The sequence below is a fragment of the Acanthaster planci genome, linkage group LG06 (assembly GCF_054643075.1).
Source record: "Acanthaster planci isolate LZ-2023a linkage group LG06, COTS_SCS, whole genome shotgun sequence".
Classification (NCBI taxonomy): domain Eukaryota; kingdom Metazoa; phylum Echinodermata; class Asteroidea; order Valvatida; family Acanthasteridae; genus Acanthaster; species Acanthaster planci.
Window position 1 is genome coordinate 17,917,903 of NC_141782.1, and position 19,050 is coordinate 17,936,952.

A 19,050-nucleotide genomic window follows, 5' to 3' on the forward strand; every position below is an offset into this window, starting at 1 on the left:
GACATTTTGAGCTGTCTTCATCAGGTAAAAATGTGAGAAAAAAGTGTTGAAAAATTTTTTGCGTAGTTTAAGGACTTTCCTCCCCTGGACATTAGTTGCAATGTAATGTAGACGTCGTCCAACCTGGGCTAGATAGGCCGGCTAATGTCATTTTTTAAACAGTCTCTTTCCTGTCTTTTTACGTCAGCTCTGTTAGTGAGTCAGAATCAGATGGTGAAGAAAAGTCAAAGGGAAAGGAGAGCATTGAGCCAAGTGCTGATGAGTTAAATGCCCGAGAGCATCGCCATCGCAGTAAAAAACGCCACAAACACCATCGCCACCATCACCGGAAGAAGCACCGGAAACACTCCAGCGAGCGAGATGACCACCGACATTCATGCCGCCACAAGCACAAACATAAGAAGTCGTCACGCAGCAGCAGCAAGTCCAGCAGCCGTCCTGATGGGAGGCGGAGAGCGCACAAGCGGGAGGGCGTGGTCCCGTACACAGCAGAGGAGGAAGGGGAGGAAGAGGAGGACGGAGAGGACACTGCCGCCCTGGCCGACCTGGAGAAGCAGAAGGAGCTCTTACAGGCTGAGCTCTTGAACGACCTCGGCCTGAACAATGAGGAGGAACTCAAGCAAGCCTCTGGCATGGCCATCATTGCCAAAGGCTACGTGTCGTCAGACGAGGAAGGTCAGGTATCAGAGGGGGACACCCGAGCTACGGAAAACTCCAAACAGCAAGAGGACTCGGATGATGATGTGGTCATCGTCCAAGAAATACGGGGGAGCACAAGGAGACATTCTAAACGAGGCGCACGGTCAAAGTCGCCAGAAGTTGACCGAAAGAGAAACAGCACTGATAGGTCAAAAGACTCAAGGAGGAGGAGGAGCATCAGCCGTGATCGCTCTCTGAAAAAGAGCCACTCTCGCTCGTCCCCGAGCACTTCGCCAAGGAGACAGAGGGACAAAACTGACACGTCCTCAGATCGGGTGAAGAGAAGCGAGCAGTCCTCTAGCAGGCGGATCTCAAAGAGATCCCGAAGTAGATCCCGGGACAGAAAGCAGTTGGCCTCTCCCATAGAGGTGGATAAGCCAAGCTCCAAGAGGAGTCAGTCTCCGAGAAGAAGCAAATCACCAAAAAGGCGCAGGAGCAGGTCACCAAGAACATCCCCAAGGCAGAAGAGTCGAAGTCGGTCGCCTCGAAGGAAACCAAAGTAGGTGGTCATTTATTGGAAATCATTATTGTTATGCTTTAAGTAGTCTTCTTGGAAAGGTTTTTATGGGTGGCATGTCACGCGTAATATTTGGTGAGAAAAGAAAAAAGAGGAAAGGATTTGGAACAGATGGAAAGGGATAATCATGTTAACATATATTTAAACTGTGAAACTAATGGTGGTTCTGCAAGTGTACAAAAGAAGACCATGAACATTTATCCTCCAGTTTGATCTTGCTGTCAGTGCATTGTAAGACTGGAAACGTGATCTCGGCATCATTCAGATCATGTATTGTGTGCACTTTCAGTTTGTTGTTTTGAACGATTAACCAGAAAAGTGCATTAGTAACATCAGTGTCCATGGTAACACAATTTTTTAATCCCTGCCATGAAAATATGTATCTGTGTGTGTGAGCTGCAGTGGAGATTCTGAAGTAGCCGTTGTAATGATTCAGAAGTCTGATTGGAGGATAGTAAAGCCAGTAACAATGCTACACGCAGTAATGTAGTTAAGTCTATCACAAGTTCTTGCACTACGCAAGTCATAATTAACCCTCCTTTGGTTTTACAGCACAAATGTGCACAAATGCCCACCGTCACTGGTGAGCATGTATTTTCTATATGGAACTCAAACATGCACAGGTTCAGTGTGTACACAGTAGGTTGTCAGCACAAAATGACCCAGGGTCTTTTGTGCAGTCCTCTTCACTGCATTTGGTTTACTGCACAATGATGCACATAAAACAGTGAAGCACAGTTGTTGGTTAGCACAAAAGTGCAATCTGATATTCCTGTGAGGGACTGTTGGTACAGTGCACAACACAATACAGCTGTGCTTCTTTGAGGTGTTTACCAAGTGACCCAAAGAGTGACTTCAGCATAGGAGGGTTCACAGTTTAAAGAGTGGCAAAGGAATGATTTTTTGTCACAGTTGATTTAAACAGCTTGTGACTTGGTGTAAGACTTGTAAGGACTTGCGATATACTCAACAACGACAACACTGGCTACATGAAAAATTGTGATCCGGTTGTATAATGCTCTTAAATAATGAACGTTCATGTTGTGCCTTACTACCAGACTTGTAATATCTCTGGAAAGTCTACGCCAGCAAAGCCCCCGAAGGTCCCCTTCCCCGCGACGCAGCAGCAGGGGCCGCAGCAAGTCCCCCAGCCGTGTCAGGCCATTCGGCCGTTCCTCAACAGACCGCAACCACTCCCCACCGGCCCGCCGGCGCAGCCGAACGCCCCAGCGGCTACGGTCGCCCATTCGCATTCGCTCACCGACAAGAGAAGAACTTGCAGAGAGGAGGCGGAGGAGGTCACGCTCCCCAGATCTGAGACGACGAGACAGAGACAGGGACAGGGAGAGCAGGCGAGACCGAGATAGGGGGAGAGATCGAGACAGGGACCGAGACCGGCGTCGCGACCGGAGACGTGGCCGTGGAAATCGAACACCGGATGACAAATTTAAGGGAAGTCTTTCTGAGGGACTAACAATGAAGGACGACTCTTCTGATGAAGAGTAAGTTGCCAATATCAATTTGTAGGTTGGAGCAGCCACGTTGCTAAATCATGGGACATTTTTTCAATGATTGTGAATAAAGAAATATTCCTGCCTTTCATTCTGAACTTTCATGAGCATTGGTTCTTTCTTTATGTCCAGGTTGCAGGATGTTGATCTCCAAGATGAAGAAGATGAAGAGACCATCATCGAGAGAAGACGCAAACAGCGCCAGGAACTTCTGAAGGTTTGTATATGAAAAGTTCGGTGTATTTGCAGTTTTTGCAAACTTGAGTATTCTGTAAAACAGCATGCTTTATGTAATCAGAAGTCCTTTTCTGCAAGCATTTGTGAGTTCTCCCTTTCGTTAGAAGTAGGGTGTTGCTCATGTTTCTGCATTGTGCCCGAGTGTACTCGGTGGGCACAACCGCACAACAGTGTTTCTGTAACGTGGTAGTTGAGATTAAAAGCTTGCACAGTGATGTAGGCCCTGGTGTTGCTTGGTTAAAAGAAGAGAGATCACGCTGGCAAGTTTTTGAGTGTACATGTACTTGCATTTTACGGACACAAACCTGTGGTAGCCTATAGCACATGCAATAATGTCAAAGAATCTTTGTTTGGCACGCCTTGTTTCGCTTTTGTTCTGGGCATGGTGAATCCGTACCAGTAATCTTCCAGATGTTAAGCAGTGTTCTCCACGAGGGGTTTCAGCAGGGTGGGCCACCCTACCATAATTTTAGAAAGCCCTGCTAAAGTTTTGCCGCTCCACCAAAATTCTCACTGCCCTGCTATTTTTCTGTCGGATTTTCCATGTTCTCCACCGTTTCCACAGTTAGTCTAAATGGAGAGAAGCTTACCGCACTTTATGGAACTAACATGATGAGGTTGCCGTCATTATTCAGCATGACAGTATAGCCCTTTGCAGTGTTTGTAATCAAAGCCAGAGGCAGTATAGTACGTAAGCACAAAATTATGGACTGGTTCCAATCTCCCGGTCATAGCAGTTTCATTTTGTCGCATCAAGAACTAATATCATAAATGCGCTTTTTTTCCTCAGAAAATACGGCCAATTTCCTACAGGTAGTTCTGGATTTTCTTAGATCTGGATTTTCTTAGATTCAGATCACTGGAAAAAACTTCTTTTCTTTTGTTTCTAAAAACTGCTTCTTTTGTGTTCTACATTTTCGAACAAGTTCAGTTAGAAAGGTGAAATGTAAGCTTCGTGTACAAAATTTTGTTTCAGAAAACGTCTGGAAAAGAAATTTTCTGCTAGATAGATTTCCGTTTGAACATTTCAACATTTTGGAACGGTTCATGAAAAATCATGAGAGCCAAAATACAGGTCATTCTGTGTTTGTGATTCCAAATGCTTTTCTCTTAACTGCAGGCTTAGATCTTTACAGCGGCCACTGCTGCGATGCCTCAGTGAATTGCCACGATGCCCGTTGAAAATAGCACGTACCTTTCGGCCACTTGGCCGACGTGCCCCTCTTCAATGATCAGTAGGCCTATTACAAGTTACCATTTAGCGCTATCGTTTCTTTCAATTGGTGGCCGCATCGAGCACTTTTTTCACGGACTGGTTATGTAGCGTCCTTTAGACAACGTGGTATAGCAACCATATCAACGTTGTTGAGTTGTGTGATACTAAAAATGTAGCACCAGACTAGGGACAGGTCACAGCACAGAATTACACATTCTGCACTGATTGGATTCGGTACACAATGAGACGGAGTCACTAATATTTGGGATTGAGGGTGGAAGAACGACCCAGTCTATTTTTTTCCTTGCTATTTCACTGGTATTCATGCGGGCGCAACGGCAGACTTCTGTTGGATAAATGTTTGTGACCCGGTGAGCGACTTGCTTGAATTGATTTGTTTGTAGTTTACATTGATATTCGAAATACAGACAGTGTTGCCTTTATGGCATCATGAAAAGTAATAAGACACAACACCAAATGGTAAATTAAAGTTCGTACAGTATTATTTATTTTCACTTTGTACAATTCAAGCAGTGCCACTGCTCAGCATGTGGGTTGAAAGTTAAACACCGTGTTAAAATTGAAGGAAAGTCTGTTAAAGTCACCAACAAGTAACAGTTCCAAAGTGGCCTTAGTGTCCTTTCAATTGGCCTTAGTTCCCTTTGGTTTTGGGAGCCTTTGAGGCCAAGTGGCCTTGACCCTCTGAAGCTTAAGGTTGAAGCCTGCTTAACAGTTCTATAAACTTTTGCATCTAATGTATGTTTGATCAAAATGACTCTTTTAGTTCCCGTTTTTTTAATAAATTGGTCATAAAGTAAATGCATAATTTTTTCCTAGTTGTGGATTACACTGTAAGTGCATGCATGTTGCAAACTCAGCTTCACGGGCGTAACAGAAATGTACCGGTACATGCATGTGACGTGATGAGTTCATCAACCGTGCAGCGCAGGGGGATAGTCGCTGATTGCTTGCAGTACAGCTGAAAAACTCGAGTCAAAATTTGCACAAGGTTTACTTTTTAATTCACTGAAATTGTTATTTATGGACTAATTTTCTCGAAATCAAGAACTTCTTAATTAAAGAATCAGCTTGCTACAATGGCTCTGGCTGAAAATGGATATTTTGCAGGTTAGTTTTTATATGAGAAAAAAATTGTCACTATTTGGAACTGGTTAAACTGATTCAGAACTAGAACAAGTCAAAAGTTGTCACTTTGACGATCTCGTAAGTTCAAATTAAAAGCTTAGATTTTGAAAATTTTTTGTAGTTTTTCCAATACACGTGGTGGACTACTGACCATATTTCCCTAGAATTATAGGGTTTTGTTGCTGGAATCTGGTCATGGAGTTATTTTTGAGATCGGGAATGATTAGGGAAGCGACTGTACATCATCCACGTGCGCTGTGCCCACGTAGATACATGTAACCCCTGTACCATCAGCTCAATAGCGAGTTCCAATCAGTAAAAAAAAGAAAATACCCCAGAAAAAAAGGCATCAACTTTTGATGACCTCCCGATAACAATTTTGATGCTATGAACAAATTTGATTCAAGAAGTCAGAAGAAAGTGCCCAGGAAATACCTCAGATCGCACCACGGAGCATCTAGAATCCAAAATTTCCCAGGGCCCTTGAGCGGGCCCTAGACCCCACACCGTAATGGCTTCGCACTCTGCGCTCGCATTGTCTGCCGTCCAGCTATAATTTTACATATAGGCTGTGGAGAACACTGATTAGGGGTTTGTCAGTTTCATCGGGTGTGGTGTCCTTCTAGTGATAATGAGCATTTCAAAAGTTAAAACAGTCGAAAAATTCAGTCGGGCACACAGGCTGTTCCACAGGGCAAAGTCAGTGTTCTCAACTGAAACATTTTAGTTGACCTTTCCATGCTTTTTCAAGCACATACATCCAGCGGAATGTTCCACTGGACCAGTCTACTAGAATGGGCAACTGGAGGAAGCCGATTCTTTGAAGTGCGAATCATGATGGTTTCAAACTGAGCGAGTCTCTGTATTACATGTCCCCTACTGTCCCCTGTTGACCTGTGATGCAAATATCTGGGCTCCTCACGTATTTGTTGCATTAAATTTTGCCATTCAAGCTCTTGTCAGGTTATATCGCTTCACTTATAGAAGCACACATCTTCCTTTTTTACTATTATGTTCAAATATAATCAAACATGAGACAATAGTAAACAAATACACTAATAACTAATTCGGTTTAAACGACTTACCTCTCGTCCGATTTTATTCAAATATAGAGTGTGGTACGGACGTCTTCACCAGTGACATACATGTATGCTCAGGCAGTTTTTAGATCGGCGCATGATACCCAATTACCGATGTTCCCATCTGGAACATTCGTATTCCCAGCTGAACATTCTGACAGGCGTATTACGTGTCCAATGGAACAGTCTGACAAACCGTTCAAGTGCAGTAGTCCAGCGTTATGGCTCAGATGGAATGGTCCAACAGAATGTTCAAGTTCCGACTTGTAAGATACTCCCTTAAAAGTAATCCTACGTGGGATTTCACCCATATCAAATTTTATAATTTTCTTCCCTTCACTTGTCATGCCAAATTCTTTACACAGAAACTGAGAGCCCCAGTAGCCCCAACCGCCACTGAGCTCGGTGTACCAACTCCAGATGAGTCCATCACCAGCTCGGGCATGAACACCCCAAGCAGTCAGAAAGAGACTGAGGAGTCTTCATCGTCATCGTCATCATCGTCTGACAATGACAGCAGTGACGATGATGACAGTGACAGCGAGGAGGAAGAGGACCAGGAAGCGGCAGACCAGGGAGGGGCAGAAGGGAAGATTATTGATGGGATGCAAACACTTCCTGATCCAGAGGGGGTGTTAAGAGACATTCCAGTTCCAGTGGGAGGCGCTGAAAGGGTTAGCGAGAGCAAATTATCAGAGACAGTCCAGAGGCAAGACAAAGCGTCCGTTGTCAAGGTGAACATGGAGGAAAAGGAGCATTCGTCAGCCACCAAAACAGAAACAAAAGGTCAGTGCTTGTGAAACCTAGTGACCATCGTTAAAATGGGAACCATTTTCCTTTTAGTTCATGTTCTCTGGTTTTCAGGTATGGATGTCTTCAGGCTTTTTCTGTTCTTTTTAAAATGTTGAACCTCTACATGTTGTCAGTTGAATCTTGCTTGATCACACTTTGTTTGAAAAACAGGAACTTGATTGGATGAGGGACATCTGCAGTTGGGCAACTGCGCCAGCTGTGTTGTGTCCATGGCCAATCTTCTACATATTGGGCTTATATTGAGATGCAGATGCAAATTGTTTCCATTGGACTTTGTGTTGAAATTTGCTGAATGTTAGCTGCAGCCATCTAAGTCAGTCCCCCTCCAACTTGTTCTGCTTTTGGTTTTCCAACCAACCCTAATTTTTTTGTTGCAACCCTAAAACTTTGATCCCAAGTCGACCAAATTAAATATACGGACATTGTTGGCCAGTTTCCCGTCATGACTACTAGACTAGCATTGTGCATAGGGGTGTTAATTGCTTATTATTCTTCAAGAATTGTCAACTAAATTATTGTTAACATTAATTGAGGCAAGTATTTATCACTTTTTGTGGCGATTGTTTTTAATAGCTTTGGTAGTGTAAATGGAAATGGTCCGTGCCAAAATTCATATGTAATTGAATAGCAAATTCAGTCACCACAAACACATGGGGGGGGGGGAACCGTAGACCTACCAACTGTATTTTTGAAAGTTATGTATTTCTCAAGCAGAACCATTTTTTTGGCTACAGATTCCCCAAAGGCACATTGAAGGTATGGTTAAATTTGTATCTTCCGTGAATGTCACCAGCCTATATGATCCTATGGTTCAAAGGGATATCACATTATATTGGCCTTTGCTCAGAGGGTTACAAATCAAAGTGGTGTCTGGGCTGCAGTGTACATGGACATGGAAAGCTTCTGGTTTTTTTTCTTTGACTTGCTACTTGTTATTGCTGGAAACTCACCATTTGCCTGTTTTTCTTTTCAGCTCAAGCCAAGAACGGGATGGACATGTTTAGTGAAAAGGACATGTTTGGAGATAATTATGACGTAAGTACCAGCAGTTTAAGTGCGATGACATTACAGTGTTTAGTGTTCCATATTTTCATTTTGAAGGGCTGAGCCAGTTCAAATAATTCCCTATTCGAATATTCCACCTTCAATTCGATCGAATATCCGAATATTCGGTCTTACTGGCAGATTGTCAAGGAACAAACCATCTATAAAATCAGTTGCAATAACACACACAGTTGTACATTATAACCACTATAATAGCTTCTCACGTCTACTAGTATCTCCAGTCACAATTTAGCAAGATTTAAGAGATGAATAATACTTCTTTTCTTGTTGAAAGTGTATATTCCTTTTAATTTTTTTAATGAATAATGTACATTTTGAATTGCTGTAAGGTTTCTGTTGCATTTCATTTGAATCTTCTTGGAGCAAGCATCCATGGTGCAATTTTTCTCATTTAAAACAAAAGAAAATTCTCCCTCCCTTTTCATGAATTTTGTATTCAAATATTCTAATTTGAAAAATGATATTTGAATATTCAATAGGCACAGCCTTATCATTTTGGGGGTTTTTCTGTTCAAATTACGAATCCCAAATTAGTTTATTTAACATGTTTGCAAAAAAATTTGGTTTGGGCCTATTGTCATGTAGTGAAACAACAGTGAAATCATCACAAGATTTAAGAGCAAAATATTTAGATTTCTTGCACAAAGTTTCTAAGCAGGAACCGCTGCAACGCTGAGGTTTCTTCCTGAAGTAACATCATTCCATATTGCTCAATAGTATGCCAATCCACATAGCATAAAAAGTTAAAAAGCCACCCAAAGTTCTTTGACAATGCCAAGGTGAAAAAATAACTTAATGTTCAATGGTACACAAAGGTGCTCTTACAAGGACTTATATTGCATAAGCTCATTGAATTTTGCTGGATATAAGAATTAACCCAGTGCAGTTTCTGTGATGTGAAGCCTTGTGGCCCATTGGACTGCATGATTCTGATCAGTGAACATTTATGATTGTCTCACATTGCATTCAATATGGGATAAAACCTTTTACTTCTCAGAGTCCCACTGTTGAGAAGCTTGGGCACACTGGCCATGAGAATCCAAGCTTGACAGACAACTGGGATGATGCCGAAGGCTATTATCGTAAGTATTATCACTGATACGTGCTGTACACAGGCGTGATTTAAAATGCAGAGATGCCAACTGTACAGTTAGGTGTAATTTTTCCAATTTGTTTTGTCCATTTACCATACAGTTGTGTATAAACTCTATGTAAGTGAACACGGAGCCGGCCGGCCTCGTCATGCGCGCGTCAGAAATGCATCGCTGGCATCCCGCAGTTTGTGTATATAAGCCGCGCGAGTAGCGGTGGAAACCAAGGGAGTTGAATCATCCGTTCGCCCCAATTAATGCTATGATGAACAGGGAGTGAATAGGCACGTTTGCTTTTCATATGCAACATGATTGTGTATGTCCATACATTGTACATGTACCGATATCGTACATACATGTGTCGAACATCATGATCGGGCTAAAAGTTGACCAGAGTGGAGGACTGTGGAGGATTTGATTCGAATCTACCACAAAAATGGGCCTTTATTGCAAAGTCTTGTCATGGAGAGCTTGCTTGTTTTGCAATGCATGTAATTGTGACGTGATAAATATTGCCCACGCTGGATCTTACGACACTGAGATGAACATTAGTTGGGCCAAGAAAAAATAGCTCTGCTTCCGATTAAACAGGGTCGGTAGGTAAGGATTTTTGACAGTTTTTTGTGCTGATTGAATGGGATGAAAGTTGCCAAAAATTGCCACAAAAGCGATTAAAATAAAATTTACCAGAATTAATGTAGAAATGTAATCCATAATTAATTACAATTCACACTTCCAAAGTGCTAGTCAGGTAAATACAAGTGTTTTGATGTGAAAAGAAGTTGTTGACAGGTGTTTGTTTTGAAAGAAAAGACAACAGGATTTTTTAAAATTTAAAAAAAATCTTTTTTTCTAATTTTCCTGTGAACATTTTTGGGGTCGCGCCGAAAAATTGGGGTTGGTCTGGGAACTGGAAGTGTGATAGGATTACACTTTCTAATTTTGAAAAGTTGGCATCTCTGGAAAATGTTTGCCAGTAAAAATTGATGATAGTAGAAACAGGCAAAATGTACCCACACAGATGCATGTACTGTACATGCATCGATACTAGAATATATCCATTGCTGGAAATGCTGTCTTGACATTTTTGCTTATTCTTCGGTGTTCTCAAATCTGAAATCGCAAATAGTTTATTGTACTGTCCCACAGTCTATGCAGAGTAAATCAGAAATTGGAACTATTGACTAGGCAGTGATAAATTCCATTTATTGAAATTTGAATTTGGCACTGATCTTATTTCTAATCTTTGTCTTTGTCCTTGCTGCATGCATTGACCTTTTGGCTGAGATGCTCACTGGTAGTGTCTTCTCTCTGTAATTGGTTTAATGGCTGGTTTACATATCAAGCAAATTTCAGTAATCATTGGAGGACAGATTTTTACTGCGACATTCACTGATTTGTATAAATCTGCTTTTGCACAGGCATTCACTTGTGCTTGAGCTATCAACCAGCTTCAGGATGATTTCAATCTCCCTGATGGTCTCCATCATTGATTTTTTTTGGTTTTTGTTTGTTTGTTCTGTGTAGGTGTTCGCATCGGTGAGCAGTTGGACAAGCGCTACAATGTATATGGCTATACTGGCCAAGGCGTGTTCAGCAACGTGATTAGGGCGCGAGATTCAGCACGGACGCAGCAAGATGTGGCCATCAAAATCATCAGGAACAACGAACTCATGTATGTTCATCAACACAAGCTACCCTAGATCTGTTCAAAGAGAAGATACCAAGAAATGTCTGGTATCTCTCTGTGTAGCGTTTAAGTTCAGAGACAAGAATCTTGGAAGACGACCAAGACGAATATCCTGAAGGCATACCCAACGCGTCTTTATAACCCTGATTGTTTTACCCGGTCCCCAGGCACAAGACGGGTCTGAAAGAGTTGGAGTACTTGAAGAGACTCAACGATACAGACAGGGAAGACAAGTTCCACTGTGTTCGTCTCTTCAGACATTTCTTCCATCGCAACCATCTCTGTCTCGTCTTTGAGCCCCTCAGGTACAGTGATTGCTTTTGATTTTTTTTTTTTCAATTTGACGATGCCCATCCTGCTTCCCCTTTTTTTTGCTCCAATTCCTCAGCATCATCCCTCTTGGAATCCTGTCCCTGCCGCATTTAAAATGCAGTTGAAGAAGCAATGTATCATATGATCAGGAAAGTTCTCATGTCGCAAATTTTACGGAAAATGTGCATAAACATTTTTTTTCCCCCCCCCCAACTGATTTCTGCTTTTTCGGGTTGTGTTTGCATTTGTCTTTTTTCCCTACAGTTAGAGGAGGGTTGCTTTACCTACTCCGGTAGGACCTGTTTTGGTTGCTAAGGAAGACCAGAACTCTGTTATTCAACTGTTGTGGACATAATTTTGTCTGGGCAATGCTGACCTGCGGTACAGTTATTTGAAAATCTGGGTGTTTAATTATTGACATTGGTCTTGTTTTCTGGGACATATTCACTTTTGTTAATTTTCCCTTGACTGATTATCAACTTTGTCATCACAAAATGTAGAAATGAACAATAATACAAATGTAGAATTGTACAGTTGTACAAATGGAGACTTGAATTGTCGTCATCTTTTCTGTCTGCAGTATGAACCTACGTGAAGTGTTGAGACGTTATGGTAAAGACCATGGCCTCAACATCAAAGCTGTGCATTCCTACACCTGTCAGCTCTTTATGGCCCTGAAACTCCTGAAGCGGTGCAGCATACTCCACGCCGACATCAAACCAGACAACATCTTGGTGAGTCACTCCGTCCACGCTCTGTGCAGAAGTCCACAGCTCACTGCTTGGTTTAGCGGACTTGGGTTTATATTCATAGGCGGGCTGCCCAAAATCAGACAACAGAGCTGGGCTTTGTAACAAAAGACTGTATTCAGAACAAAAGATTGAGCCGCTGTGAATTGCCAACATTTTTTCAGTTGTCAATAGCAGAGGAAATCTGTCATTGTTTTGAGTGATAATACCAGTTACCACTGTTTATGGCATTCAGCGCAAGTGGATTACCACAGGGACATAAGCGCTCCAGGGATGAGTGATACAGTACCGCTGCACGCTAATCTGGTCAGCATTTGAAAAGACGCCAGCGGTGCACTGGGCCAGTTTTGGGAACAAAAGAAAATTACATAACACCACACAATTTGGGCTCTCTTTACAAGGAAGCAGGCCTGGCTGAAATACTTGGGCATCAATTGATGTTGTTTGTCAGATTAGAGTAGCCACCAGACAGTCATTCGTGTGGGTGTAAACATCCAGTAAATGAAGTTATGAATTTTTGAAGAATTTTGAAAACAGAAAACCCCCGGGGTATACGTCATGCAACTTCAAATTAAACCCGGCAGCATATGGTTAACAGTGTTGTAGTTGAGACCATTGCAAAACCAGGCAGAAGACCAGACACAAGACCAGTCACAAGACCAGACACAAGACCATGCACAACACCAGTCACAAGCAACAGGGTGAACCATGACAAAGGAATGCTTGTGACTTGAATTCAGACTGGAGGTCTTGTGTTGGTCTTGTGTGGTCTTGTGAAGGTCTTAAGTGGTCCCGACTACAACGCTGATATTTAAGTCCAAGTATCTTAATCACTGCCGTTGAAAAATGTTGTTGATCAAGCTAATTCCATGCTGCTAGACACGGAGCTTTTTGTTCAGTTCAACTTATCCGTCAAATAATTGCAATTGTTCCAATTGAATTTGTTCCAATGAGTCTTCACTGCAGCTGATAGTAACACATGTCGGTAAGGAGTGGCTTTTGGTTTGAGACACTGGCTTTGATAGGTTATCTCCAGCTTTATCTGTACCATTTGGAAGCAGCCTCTGTCTCTTGTAATCTCCTCCAGAAGAAGTGTTGACAGGCCTAGTTTCCTCATTAGACAAAAAACCCATTCAGTTGTGAACATAAATGCCCTTGGCGTTTCTCTCCGCTCGTTATATACATCCAGGTGAATGAATCCAAGGCCATTCTCAAGCTGTGCGATTTTGGCTCGGCATGCCACGTAGGTGAGGCGGACATCACTCCGTACTTGGTCAGCCGCTTCTACCGGGCGCCAGAAATAAGTAAGTCATTTCAGAGGTCTCTCCCAAAGCCTGGCTCCGTCTGTGGTTGCAGTCTTCAGGCTTCTGCTGCGTGAGTTTAGTCTCTCAAGCTTAGCCCCCGTTAGCTCCCTGAAGTTTCCATTGTCAACCATGCAAGCATCTGATTGTCTAAAATTACACCAGAGTTTATTTAAGGGGGTGGGGTTCAACAACGAATGTGGGGAAATTTCTCTGGAATTTTACAACGCCAACAGTGCACCTTAAGGTGTCACTCTCTGCCCATATTAACGCAACCTCTCCCATAAATAGGACTTGAGGCTATGCATGGCGAAAGTACTAACTATGTGAAGTTTGCGGTGACACCATGTAATCAAATACTCTCTTTGAGTGTGTGTGGTTCTGAAAAGAACCGGGGTTCACTCGACGTTTCGAACAGTGTGCTCTGTTCGTCTTCAGGAGAAAGAGTGCCGAACTCTGGAGTGTGTGGGGCTTAAGTACCGGTGGAGAGGATTCAGTGCAGTGGAAACTCGTTGATGCGGAACAGCTTGGCTGGTGGTTGGATCCTAATCTTGTGGGTTACTGTCGGTGGGCTCAGTGAAGCATGTCATACTTGCCGTGGGTGCCGTGGGGGGAGGACAGTGGACCGTGGGTATAGGTGACCCATTGGTCTGTAGGGGGAGTAGGGGGCGCCAGATGTTGCTAATGTTGAAACCGATGTCTTGGGGTACTGTGTTGTGCTTGTAGATCTCGATGGCTTCTCTGATGCGTCTTGGGTGCCATCTGTTGACAGGAACAATGAGTTCTGCGTCTTTCCAGTTGATGATGTGGTCCTTGGCGTGTGAGTGTTTGACAATGGCAGATTTGTCATAGTCTCCTCTGCGTCCGTGGGCAATGTGTTCTTTGAGTCTGGTGGAGAGATCTCTGCCAGTCTCGCCAATGTACACCTGCCCACATTCACAGGGGATCCTATACACTCCAGCCTTGGTCTTGTGTTCCTGCTTGTCCTTGTGGGTCTGCAGGCTGGCTTGTAGTTTCTTAGTCGAGGAGTGGTACACCTTGATGCTGGCTTGATTGAGGATTCGTTGGATTTTGTGTGAAGTATTGCCTAAGTATGGGAGGTTGACTATGGCCTTATAGTTGGGGGGTTGGCTTTGGGTATAGGGGACCCGACAGCCGGGGTGGTCTTGGGTTTTGACTTGATGCTGATGATATCCGTTGAGTTGGAGTGCCGTTGTTATGTGCTGGAGTTCATCTTGTAGGTGCTCTTGGTCGCAGATCTTATACGCTCGGTGCACCAGGGTTCGGTTGACTGAGGACTTCACCCTGGGATGATGGAAAGATGAGCTGTGGAGGTACCGGTCTGTGTGGGTGGGCTTGCGGTAGACGGAGTGCCCGAGGGTACCATCTGCCCGTCGATGGACCTTGACGTCAAGGAAGGGAATGGAGTTCCCCTCCTCCTGTTCCATCGTGAACTTAATGCTGGGATGCAGGTCGTTCAGATGGTTCAGGAATGATTGGAGGTGATGGGGTCCATGCGGCCAGATGATGAAGGTGTCGTCTACGTAGCGAAGCCAGGTGCTCGGACGATGATCTGCGGAGAGTAGTGCCGTGGTCTCGAAGTCCTCCATGAACATGTCAGCTAGGACCGGGGATAGAGGAGATCCCATGGAGGTCCCAGCCGACTGCTCGAAGAACTTGTCTCTCCATCTGAAGCTGGTCGACGAGACGCAGGTTAGCAACAGGTCATGGATTTGGTCGGGGGAGAGGGCTGTGCGCTCACAGAGAGTGGGATCATTTTGTAGACGTTCTTTGGCAATGAGGCAGGCCTCGCCTGTGGGGACGTTGGTGAAGAGGGAAACGACATCAAAACTGACCATGATATCGCTGGGCTGTAGGTTGAGGTTCTGGATGTGTTGGACGAATTGATCTGAGTTGGTCACGTGATGAGGGGTGTTACCCACCAAGGGTTTGAGAATTTTAGTGAGATGCTTCGCAGTGTTGTAGGTAGGACCTCCTCGTGAGGCTACAATGGGACGGAGTGGAATGTCGGGCTTGTGGATCTTGGGTTGGCCAAAGAACCGGGGGCAAGTGGAACTAGAGGGTCTCAGTTGTCTGTACAACGGGAGAGGGATAGCCCAAGATCCACAAGCCCGACATTCCACTCCGTCCCATTGTAGCCTCACGAGGAGGTCCTACCTACAACACTGCGAAGCATCTCACTAAAATTCTCAAACCCTTGGTGGGTAACACCCCTCATCACGTGACCAACTCAGATCAATTCGTCCAACACATCCAGAACCTCAACCTACAGCCCAGCGATATCATGGTCAGTTTTGATGTCGTTTCCCTCTTCACCAACGTCCCCACAGGCGAGGCCTGCCTCATTGCCAAAGAACGTCTACAAAATGATCCCACTCTCTGTGAGCGCACAGCCCTCTCCCCCGACCAAATCCATGACCTGTTGCTAACCTGCGTCTCGTCGACCAGCTTCAGATGGAGAGACAAGTTCTTCGAGCAGTCGGCTGGGACCTCCATGGGATCTCCTCTATCCCCGGTCCTAGCTGACATGTTCATGGAGGACTTCGAGACCACGGCACTACTCTCCGCAGATCATCGTCCGAGCACCTGGCTTCGCTACGTAGACGACACCTTCATCATCTGGCCGCATGGACCCCATCACCTCCAATCATTCCTGAACCATCTGAACGACCTGCATCCCAGCATTAAGTTCACGATGGAACAGGAGGAGGGGAACTCCATTCCCTTCCTTGACGTCAAGGTCCATCGACGGGCAGATGGTACCCTCGGGCACTCCGTCTACCGCAAGCCCACCCACACAGACCGGTACCTCCACAGCTCATCTTTCCATCATCCCAGGGTGAAGTCCTCAGTCAACCGAACCCTGGTGCACCGAGCGTATAAGATCTGCGACCAAGAGCACCTACAAGATGAACTCCAGCACATAACAACGGCACTCCAACTCAACGGATATCATCAGCATCAAGTCAAAACCCAAGACCACCCCGGCTGTCGGGTCCCCTATACCCAAAGCCAACCCCCCAACTATAAGGCCATAGTCAACCTCCCATACTTAGGCAATACTTCACACAAAATCCAACGAATCCTCAATCAAGCCAGCATCAAGGTGTACCACTCCTCGACTAAGAAACTACAAGCCAGCCTGCAGACCCACAAGGACAAGCAGGAACACAAGACCAAGGCTGGAGTGTATAGGATCCCCTGTGAATGTGGGCAGGTGTACATTGGCGAGACTGGCAGAGATCTCTCCACCAGACTCAAAGAACACATTGCCCACGGACGCAGAGGAGACTATGACAAATCTGCCATTGTCAAACACTCACACGCCAAGGACCACATCATCAACTGGAAAGACGCAGAACTCATTGTTCCTGTCAACAGATGGCACCCAAGACGCATCAGAGAAGCCATCGAGATCTACAAGCACAACACAGTACCCCAAGACATCGGTTTCAACATTAGCAACATCTGGCGCCCCCTACTCCCCCTACAGACCAATGGGTCACCTATACCCACGGTCCACTGTCCTCCCCCCACGGCACCCACGGCAAGTATGACATGCTTCACTGAGCCCACCGACAGTAACCCACAAGATTAGGATCCAACCACCAGCCAAGCTGTTCCGCATCAACGAGTTTCCACTGCACTGAATCCTCTCCACCGGTACTTAAGCCCCACACACTCCAGAGTTCGGCACTCTTTCTCCTGAAGACGAACAGAGCACACTGTTCGAAACGTCGAGTGAACCCCGGTTCTTTTCAGAACCACACACACTCAAAGAGAGTATTTGATTACATGGTGTCACCGCAAACTTCACATAGTTAACCTCTCCCATCTTTGTCATTTTCCTGCCTGTGCTCCTGTCATAATTTCATTTGCCATGTTGAAAACTTGTCTTCACAATTCCTTTTCTATTTGATCTTTGTTTTACTGCCCTGCCTTTCCTTTCATCCAATCTGTTCCTGCTTTTGTTATCGATCCTCTCTTCTTCCCTCCATTGTTGGTCCCTGTTTCCATGCAATGCGTCGTTTTAAACTGTTCAAATCTTTTTTGTTGTCCCACCCATTCCCTTCTGTACAATGTCTCTGTACATCCCTTCTGAAAAACTTTAATATGATTTCATTATCCATCCCCCCCCCCGCTTTTTCCTCACACAATTGTTTTTTCCTCACACAATAATGACTTCTTTCTTCTTAATAACCCATTGTTAACTTACCCCCCATCCTCCAATTCCACTGTTTTACAACTGTGTGCTTTCCCTTGATTTCTCCTCTAAACCACGACCAACTCATGCTTCCTTCCCAAATTCCACTCGCAAAATACCCCTTAAAATATCTTGCGCCCACTCTCTCTTGAACTGCACTTTTCCGTTATTGCCGACTGCTCCGCGTCGTCCTCCTCCCGTCATTGCCTCTTGTCTTGTCCTCACTGTCCCTCCCCCTCCCCGTCTGAAACCCTCCTCGCCTCCTTCCCGCAGTCATCGGTATGACCTACGACTACGCCATTGATCTCTGGAGCACGGCCTGTACCATCTTCGAGCTGTACACGGACAAGATCCTGTTCCCCGGCAAGTCCAACAACCAGATGCTGAAGCTGATGATGGACCTGAAGGGCAGGATGCCCAACAAGATGATCAAGAAGGGGATGCTGAAGGACGGCCACTTTGACGGCAGCTTCAACTTCAAGTACATTGAGGTGGACAAAGTCACCGAGAGGGTGAGTTCTTCTGTTGCCAGTGTCTAGGATCAAAGGACGCATGCCACTGCAGTGTTGAAAAAAAAAACGTAAATTGATGTCAGATGTCATGACCCCATAGAGGTTCTGCATGGCAGCCATCTCTCTTGGAACTGCTTTTGTCGCGGAGGGATAGTACAAAATGGTCTACTCAGCTGTATTCCTGTTGAACAAAAGCTCTTACCGGAAAAATGGCTGCCATGTAGAACCTCTGTATAGTCATAGCGTGCCACAGCCTTGGTGACATCTAGGTTAATAGTGGGTGAATGCACTGCGTGGGATTTGCATGAAGTGGTACGCCTAAAGCAGTAGTCATTTTTAAGTTCTTTTGGTATGGATTTTGGAAGAACCACCTGTGCTGTTTGTGGAGAAGATTCTAAATGTTGCGCAGTGGGTGTAGCTGATGGTTAAAAAGAAAACTGGCCTGGCTCTGTTGAAGTCTGCAGATTATAAATAGATGACTGCACCACATCAAAGGAAGTCCAAAATCCCTGAATTTTGGAACTGGAAGACCCCAAATTTCAATATAACTTTAAAGGGTTGTAGAGGTGGTTCCAATTTGTTACGGCCCACATTGGATGCCCAAGAATTACATTAAACTTTGATAAGGGTGCCGTGATGTTGAGAGGTATCAAAGCTTACTTATCAAAAACCCTTGAAAATTGGACACTTTCCAGGTGTGTCAGAGTTTTCCAAATGTAGGACCTGGAATCACACATGATGTAAATGCTGTGCAAAACTGATGGGTGATTGGGAACCTTAACTGTAACCACCCAGGGCCAGAAACCCTTCCAGATGAATCATTTGGCCTCAGTTGTCCAAGGTGACTCTCCCACAGAGTGCCACAAGTTCTCAGATCCAGTAGGTCA

The 19,050-nt window shown here is 44.6% G+C and overlaps 3 protein-coding genes across 10 annotated transcripts in view; 2 read left to right on the top strand and 1 right to left on the bottom strand.

The window, feature by feature from the left end:
- Positions 1-19,050, top strand: part of prpf4b (pre-mRNA processing factor 4B) — a 39,330-nt gene that overhangs the window by 1,615 nt on the left and 18,665 nt on the right. For all 8 annotated transcript variants that reach the window (XR_002598540.2, XR_015425605.1, XR_015425606.1 and 5 more), the window contains exons 2-12: positions 188-1,198; positions 2,275-2,718; positions 2,860-2,944; positions 6,771-7,191; positions 8,192-8,253; positions 9,281-9,365; positions 10,902-11,049; positions 11,232-11,369; positions 11,957-12,110; positions 13,315-13,429; positions 17,925-18,163. Coding sequence is in view for 1 of the 8 variants with exons in the window: in XM_022240414.2 (XP_022096106.2) it covers positions 188-1,198; positions 2,275-2,718; positions 2,860-2,944; positions 6,771-7,191; positions 8,192-8,253; positions 9,281-9,365; positions 10,902-11,049; positions 11,232-11,369; positions 11,957-12,110; positions 13,315-13,429; positions 17,925-18,163 (2,902 nt within the window). In the remaining 7 variants the exon portion in view is untranslated. The remainder of the gene's footprint in view (positions 1-187; positions 1,199-2,274; positions 2,719-2,859; positions 2,945-6,770; positions 7,192-8,191; positions 8,254-9,280; positions 9,366-10,901; positions 11,050-11,231; positions 11,370-11,956; positions 12,111-13,314; positions 13,430-17,924; positions 18,164-19,050) is intronic.
- LOC147798908 (uncharacterized) lies at positions 13,718-15,542 on the bottom strand. The gene has a single exon (XM_087137827.1). The coding sequence runs from the start codon at positions 15,283-15,285 to the stop codon at positions 13,972-13,974; it is 1,314 nt and encodes a 437-aa protein (XP_086993953.1). The 5' UTR covers positions 15,286-15,542; the 3' UTR covers positions 13,718-13,971.
- On the top strand, positions 15,549-17,266 carry LOC147798909 (uncharacterized). Its single transcript, XM_087137828.1, has one exon. The coding sequence runs from the start codon at positions 15,732-15,734 to the stop codon at positions 17,043-17,045; it is 1,314 nt and encodes a 437-aa protein (XP_086993954.1). The 5' UTR covers positions 15,549-15,731; the 3' UTR covers positions 17,046-17,266.